Source organism: Clupea harengus, chromosome 13 (genome assembly GCF_900700415.2).
Source record: "Clupea harengus chromosome 13, Ch_v2.0.2, whole genome shotgun sequence".
Taxonomy (NCBI): domain Eukaryota; kingdom Metazoa; phylum Chordata; class Actinopteri; order Clupeiformes; family Clupeidae; genus Clupea; species Clupea harengus.
Window position 1 is genome coordinate 19,135,376 of NC_045164.1, and position 7,500 is coordinate 19,142,875.

At 47.2% G+C, this 7,500-nt stretch overlaps 1 protein-coding gene across 1 annotated transcript in view; it reads right to left on the reverse strand.

The window, feature by feature from the left end:
• ptpn20 (protein tyrosine phosphatase non-receptor type 20) overlaps nucleotides 1-7,500 on the reverse strand; it is a 35,310-nt gene that overhangs the window by 11,502 nt on the left and 16,308 nt on the right. The window contains exons 8-17 of the mRNA XM_031578545.2: nucleotides 7,000-7,078; nucleotides 6,701-6,845; nucleotides 5,596-5,667; nucleotides 5,115-5,289; nucleotides 4,310-4,445; nucleotides 3,959-4,097; nucleotides 3,578-3,730; nucleotides 2,323-2,514; nucleotides 567-726; nucleotides 1-223 (exon numbers count right to left, since the gene is read on the reverse strand). The exon at nucleotides 1-223 is cut by the window's left edge and continues 6 nt beyond it. Of these exons, the coding sequence (XP_031434405.1) occupies nucleotides 1-223; nucleotides 567-726; nucleotides 2,323-2,514; nucleotides 3,578-3,730; nucleotides 3,959-4,097; nucleotides 4,310-4,445; nucleotides 5,115-5,289; nucleotides 5,596-5,667; nucleotides 6,701-6,845; nucleotides 7,000-7,078 (1,474 nt within the window). The remainder of the gene's footprint in view (nucleotides 224-566; nucleotides 727-2,322; nucleotides 2,515-3,577; nucleotides 3,731-3,958; nucleotides 4,098-4,309; nucleotides 4,446-5,114; nucleotides 5,290-5,595; nucleotides 5,668-6,700; nucleotides 6,846-6,999; nucleotides 7,079-7,500) is intronic.

The window sequence follows — 7,500 nt, forward strand, 5'->3', positions numbered from 1 at the left end:
CTATGTAAAGGTTCTCTCATCTCATTAATGTCCTGCAATTCTCTCTGCTTCTTCTGGCGAGCCTCGGCCTTGGATGACAGGTCATCACATGACTTGCTGAAGCTGTCGCTAGGCAACGCGGCAGTGAGGCCAACGTTATTCAGGACCATCTCTGAGCAGGAGAGTCGCTTCATCTGGGAATGCTGCGAGCGACACACAGCCAGGTACTTTTCCAAGTTCTCATCTGTGGGAGACAGAGAGCTCAGTGTGTGTGTTTGTGCACGTGTGTATGTGTGTGTGTGCACATGCGTGTGTGTGTGTGTATGTGTGTGTATGTGTGTGTATGTGTATGTGTATGTGTATGTGTATGTGTATGTGCATGTGCATGTGCATGTGTATGTGTATGATGTGTATGTGTGTGTATGTGTGTGTATGTGTTTGTGTGTATGTGCACATGTGTGTGTTTGTTTGTGTGTGTGTGTATGTGCACATGTGTGTGTGTGTTTGTGTGTGTGTGTATGTGCACATGTGTGTGTGTGTGATTGTGTATATGTGAGCGTGTGTGTGTGTGTGTGTGTGTGTCTCACCTGTGGTGAGTGTGTGTGTGAGCTGTCTGGAGGCCATCTCGCTGTCGAACTTGTGTTGTGCGGAGCAGAGGCTGAGCAGGTACTGGGCGATCTTAGAGCTCTCCGTCTGGAAGGAGTGTTTCTTCCCACTTGGGCTGCACTCAATGGTGAACTTACGCCGCTGAGGAAGAGTAACAGCACTGTCAGCCAATCACAGCTCTTCTCAGCATGAGGGGTCTGAAGCAACATCTTACTTTAGTGTCAACAAACTGCATTTTTTTTACCCATCTGGCACAAGGCTGGTTTTGAGGGTGCAGCATAGTTCTATAGTACTACCTGGCATAGTTCTACTCTATTAAAGAGCACTACCGCTATGTAGCAGCAACATGGCTCACACAAATGCAACATAGCTAAACTCTTCTAAAAGCATGGCTTTCATCCACTGCCACTGACTACCACCCATGCCAGTGAGACAACTGGACAAGCTCTAAATAGCTAAAATTCTAAAGTTTTTCCAAGGGCTTCTACATAGCCACATAGCCTCATAGCCACATAGCCTCATCGCAACATAGCCTCATAGCTACAAACCCACATAGCTACATAGCCACATATCTCCATAGCCTCATAGCCACATAGTTACATAGCCTCAGAGACACATAGCCTAATAGCCACATAGTTACATAGCTACATAGCCTCATAGTTACATAGCATCATAGTCACATAGCCTCATAGCCACATAGCCTCATAGCCACATAGTTACATAGCCTCATAGCCACATAGCTACATAGCCACATATCTCCATAGCCTCATAGCCACATAGTTACATAGCTACATAGCCTCATAGCCACATAGCTACATAGCCACATATCTCCATAGCCACATATCTCCATAGCCACATAGCCTCATAGCCACATAGTTACATAGCCTCAGAGACACATAGCCTAATAGCCACATAGTTACATAGCCTCATAGTTACATAGCATCATAGTCACATAGCCTCATGGCCTCATAACTACATAGCCTCATAACTACATAGCCTCATAACTACATAGCCTCATAGCCACATAGCTACATAGCCTCATAGCCACATAGCCCCATAACTACATAGACTCATAGCCACAAAGCTACATAGCCTCATAGCCTCATAGCTACATAACCTCATAGCCACATAGCTATGTAGCCACATAGCTACATAGTCTCATAGCCACATAGCTACATAGCCACAGAGCCAGGCATGGTCTGCTGATGGCCCTGGCATCATAAAGCATTTCAGGCATGCAGGAAGGGGGGCTCAGGAAGTACCAACAGGAATGGAGAAACACTGTGCTGTACAAGTGGACTAGGATCTCTCTGTGCAGCATCCCAAACACTGTCATAGGACTTGGACTGGCAGTCTGAGCAAAGCCTTACTGAAATAGGAGGCTCTTTCTGTTTGTACATGGACACCTGCTTCACCTCCAAGCTGCTGAAATATTAGACACTAGTTTGTATTTTCACAAGCCTGGGTTTTCACTGCCAACTAATCATTCTTGTGTTTGGGAGTCTGGGGTCCATAAACTTGTTTTACGTGGGTTGCAGCTGGGTGGGTTAATCCAAATGCAAAAAAAGTGAGCAAAAAGTACTACTTGATTTCTGCCATGGTAGGTAGAGTCTCCATTGGAGGCGAGGATGTCATGTCTACCCATTATTGCAAGCATTCTGTGTTTGAGCCATAGCTGTACAAACCTGCAACATGCGTGTGTGTGTGTGTGTGTGTTTGTGTGTGGGTGAAACTCACTCCAGCAGAGATGTTGTCGGTCTCATTCCAGTGAAATCGGCGGCTCATGAAGCGTGTGTTGTTGCGCAGCTCGTAGACGGAGATGCCTTTGGAGCTGATGCCCAGCATCATGTCACCCCCTATTGGCCGCTTGTCATGCTCTCGCCCCACACGGTGAAACAGCACCCCATACTCAGACAGCTGCTGAGTCAGCTGTGGAGACACACACACACACAAGTGTCAATAACGTTAATGTGTGCGTGTGTGTGTGTGTGTGTGTGTGTGTTTGTGTGTGTGCATGGATGTGTTGGTGAGTATTGTTGGTTTCAGCAAAGTATACATGTTTGTGTGTGTGTGTGTATGTGTGTGTGTGTGTGTGCGCAAGGTAGAATAATAATTCATACACAATCAGGAGACAGGAACTTATACAGTGGCAGCCTTAGGTTATGGTAGAAGTAATAGACCAGTATAGTTCTTACACTATCTAAACCACATGACTCAATGTTCCATTCATATGTTTAGGGTGGAATTAGGCTTAGCGTAGGTAACACGTCACAACACGTCACAACACGCGATGAGGTGAAGCGTAACATGTCACGTAAGTGCTCACAGCAGGACTCCATTACTCCAAGACCATTAATTACTCAAATGACTTCACTTCATTGTAGTTCACTGTGTAATATCAGTAATGTGTGTGTGCGTACGTATGTGTGTGTATGTGTGCATGGATGTTTTGGTGAGTATTGTTGGTTTCAGCAAAGTGTACATGTTTGTGTGTGTGTGTTTGTGAGTGTGTGTGTGTCTGTCAGTATTTCAAAGACAGGCAGCTGCTGCATCAGCTGGACATGGGCAACACACATATGTAAGAGGCGTGTGTATCTGTGAGAGTGTTTGTGTGTGTGTGTGTGTGTGTGTGTGTGAGAGAGAGAGTGTATGTGTGTGTGTGAGTGTGTGTGTTTGTGTGTGTGAGATACCTAGGCCATACATGTAAGCTGGTAGTATTGATATTTGGAAGTCTGGGGCATGTCCATAAGCTTTCGGTCAGTGGGCTACGACTGGCAGGACTTAGTAAGAGACAATCTAAACAACTAGCAAAGTTCCGCTCTGTATTAACTGCTATAGGTAGTCTTGCTGTTTGGTGTAGGAGATGTTTCTTGTACCCATGAGTCACTAAGCTGTATTTAACCTCTGAGAAATGTTTGATCCTTTCTGTAAAAAATATGATTGGTGGATTCAAATAAAGAATTGAAATGTGAGTGAGTGTGTGTGTGTGTACCTTCAGGAACTCCATCTCCGCCTCCTCGGGCAGCATGTGACTGTTGTTGGAGTGAAGGCGTGGCAGCTCCTCCCGTAGGCATGGCAACGCCATCTTATCCAGAATCCTCTTAGACACATACTGCTCCAGCTGAAAGTAGGTCCTACCGTACACCTGAAACACACACACACACATAGGGGGTAGAGCAGTATGTCTGTGTGTGTGTGTGTATGTGGAAGTAGGTCCAACCATACACCTGAAACACACACACACACACACGGGGTAGAGCAGTATGTGTGTTTGTGTGTGTGTGTGTGTGTGTGTGTGTGTGTGTGTATGTGTGTGTGTGTGTGTGTGTGTGTGTGTGTATGTGTGTGTGTGTGTGTGTGTGTGTGTGTGTACCTCGGGCATGTAGTCTCCAAACTCTGCCTGTAGGGCAAGAGCGGCGAGGTAGAGGGCGGTGTCCTCGTTGCAGTGCAGTTTGTCCTCCAGGAGGTCCTTCCGCAGCTGCAGGTAGTACTGGTGCCGTGTCAGCCTGTGCCTGCAGGGGGCGCCGTTTTAACACGCAAGATCTGCTCTACTGTAGTTTCATCATTTCAAACTTAGCCACGTGTCTAGGCAGTGTATCTCTTCAAATTCTGTCTGTTTTGGATATTTATTTAGAATTATGGACTTCAATGAAGACATAAAATGCAGGTGTGTGTGTGTGTGTGTGTGTGTGTGTGTGTGTGTGTGTGTCTGTGTGAGACTCACTGGATGAAGGAGACATCGTCAGCGAAGAACTTGACCCTCAGGTAGAGGGTGAAGGCGGCTCCAGGTTGCTTTTTCCAGACGTCTGGAGCCACTTTAGAGATCTTCATCTCCGGGTCCAGGAAGAAATAATCATCATCTACAGACACACAAACTTATCAGAAAAACACACACATGCACCACACAGCAGTGTGTGTGTGTGTGTGTGTGTGTGTGTGTGTGTGTGTGTGTGAGAGAGGTTAGAGTTAGAGTATGGTGTTAGCATCCCAACACAACACAACACAACAGCATCCCAACCAAACACCACACAACACAACACAACACATCCCAACACAACACAACACAACACATCCCAACACAACACAACACATCCAAACACAACACATCCCAACACAACACAACACATCCCAACACAACACAACAGCATCCCAACCAAACACCACACAACACAACACAACCCAACACAACACAACACATCCCAACACAACACATCCCAACACAACACAACACGATTGTATAATTCCCATAATTGTGCTGAAGCCAGTGGGTCTGTCCTCTGATGTCTGTAATTTGAGTTCACACAGAAGGGTTCTGTCTCGGCTATTTTTATCCTGAAACTGAGACCAGCCTCTGATTTAAGGTGAATCGGAGAGAAGGAGAACTGGAACCTGCCTCACACTCAGTGTGTGTGTGTGTCTGTGTGTGTGTGTGTGTGTGTGTGTGTGTGTGTGTGTGTGAGTATATGAGTGTGTGTGTGTGTGTGTGTGTGTGTGTGTGTGTGTGTGTGTGTGTGTGTGTGTGTGTGTACCGTCGATGAAGGCCAGGCCAAAGTAAAAGTGCTCCACCAGGTTGGCGTGAGCCACCACCATGTCAAAGACGTCTCGGCCACGAGACTTTATGTCACAGCGCACCAGCAGGCACTGGTCACTGGGCAGGAACACACACACCTCCCTCTGGGACACACACGACTTCCCCTTCTTGGACTGGACAGAGGGACAGAGAGAGAGAGAGAGGGAGAGAGATGGAAAGAGAGAGAGAGGTGGAGAGATGGAAAGAGAGAGAGAGATGGAGAGATGGAAAGAGAGAGAGAGATGGAGAGATGGAGAGAGAGAGAGATGGAGAGAGAGAAAAATGAGAGAGAGAAAGAGAGAGATGAAAGGAAAGACAGAGAGAGATGGAGAGAGAGAGACAGAATTGAAGTAAAGAACTAAATGGAGAATAAAAAGAGAGAAACCAGGAGAGAGAGAGCGGCCCGGAGAGAGCCAAACAGGAAGTGATGTCATGTTTACCACAATAGATCCTGGCAGCTCGAGAGTGATCTGAGGTTCATCTCCCATTCTTGCAAACTCAGGGCCCAGAGTCTGAAAAATACATGATGACAAAACAATTACACCACACACACAGACACACACACACACACACACACACACACACACACACACATGCACACACACGCACACGCGTGCACACACACTGATAAACACATACACATAACAAACAGACACACGCACACATACACACACACACACATCAGCGACAACAAAAATACAAAGCCAAGATGTCTCTTATGAAACTAACACATTCTAAAGCACACGCGTGACAGCACACACACACACACACACACACACGGATGGAAACACACATACGCATGAGACCAACACTTATAAATATCCTTCTTATGAAACAAACAGGCAAACACATCAAGGATGTCACAGTTTAAATACACAAATACACACTTAGAAACATATGCCACTAGTACATTTGCAAAAGGACATGTAAACACAAGAGAAGTATATTTAACAAACATAGGTCCCTGCAGTAGCAAACATACACACACACACACACACACACACACACACACACACACATACACACACACACACACACACAAACACAACATATGTCCCTGTCTTAGCAAGCATTGACACATATACACGTACACAAACAAACATTTATTTTCATAAACAGGTGTGTCTATAGTGCAATCACAAACAGAAATAAGGACACAAGTGTATTTAACAAACACATTCCTGTCATAGCAAACACACACACACACACACGTTTGCCTGTCACTGCAGATAGCCCAGCAGCCCAACTCAGAGCTCAGGAGAGAGAGGGGAGAGAGATAAAGAGATGGAGAGGCAGATGCACAGACATAGAGGAACAGAGACAGACACAGACAGAGATGTCTGGGCACATACAGAGAGAGAGAGAGGGAGGGAGAGACAGAGAGAGAGGGAGAGAGATAGACACACACACACACAGCTGCAGAGATAAGGAAAACTGAAAGGCTAGAGTAAAAGTATCTAGAGTTGTGAGTGTGTGTGTGTGTGTGTGTGTGTGTGTGTGTGTGTGTGTGTGTGTGTGTGTGTGTGTGTGTGTGTGTGTGTGTACCTTTGCCTTGCGCTGGGCGAGGCTGGCACTGGACTCGCTGAGGCTGATGGGAGGACTGGGGGGGCGGCCTCCTTCACTCAGGTACGGGCTCCGTGACAACCAGCTGCTGCTGCCGCTTCCTCTCTGCTGCAGCCCACTCAGTAGCCTGCACTCACACACACACACACACACACACACACACACACACGCATGAACACACACGCATGCACACGCTGCTGTCAGAGACACAGCTCTCGGTAGAGGGGCATGGGGAAATGCTGAGAGTTTATTGGTGCGGAGCAGGTGCAGATGCTGCTCACCGATTGGGCGTCGTCTGGAAGGAGGGGGGAGGTGAGCTCCGCCTCTTCTGAGTCCATGACTTCTGCTGACTCAATCCACCTGGAGAACACACACACACACACACACACACACACAGGACACACAGGACACACCGGACACACACACACACACATAGGATATACACACACACACACACACACACCACACTCACACACAGGGTACACACACACACACACACACAGGGCAGAGATAAATATCTAAGCAATAGAATGCAAGTGAGAGAGATCGAGTAAGAGATAATGCAGAAGGCAACAGAAACACAGGGAGAGAGGGGAGAGGGAGGGAGGAGAGAGAGATGGACAGAGAGAGGGAGGAGAGAGCAGAGAGGGAGGGAGGAGAGAGATATGGACAGAGGGAGGGAGGGAGGAGAGGGAGAGGGAGGGAGGAGAGAGAGATGGACAGAGAGAGGGAGGGAGGGAGGAGAGAGCGGAGAGGGAGGGAGGAGAGAGAGAGGGAGGGAG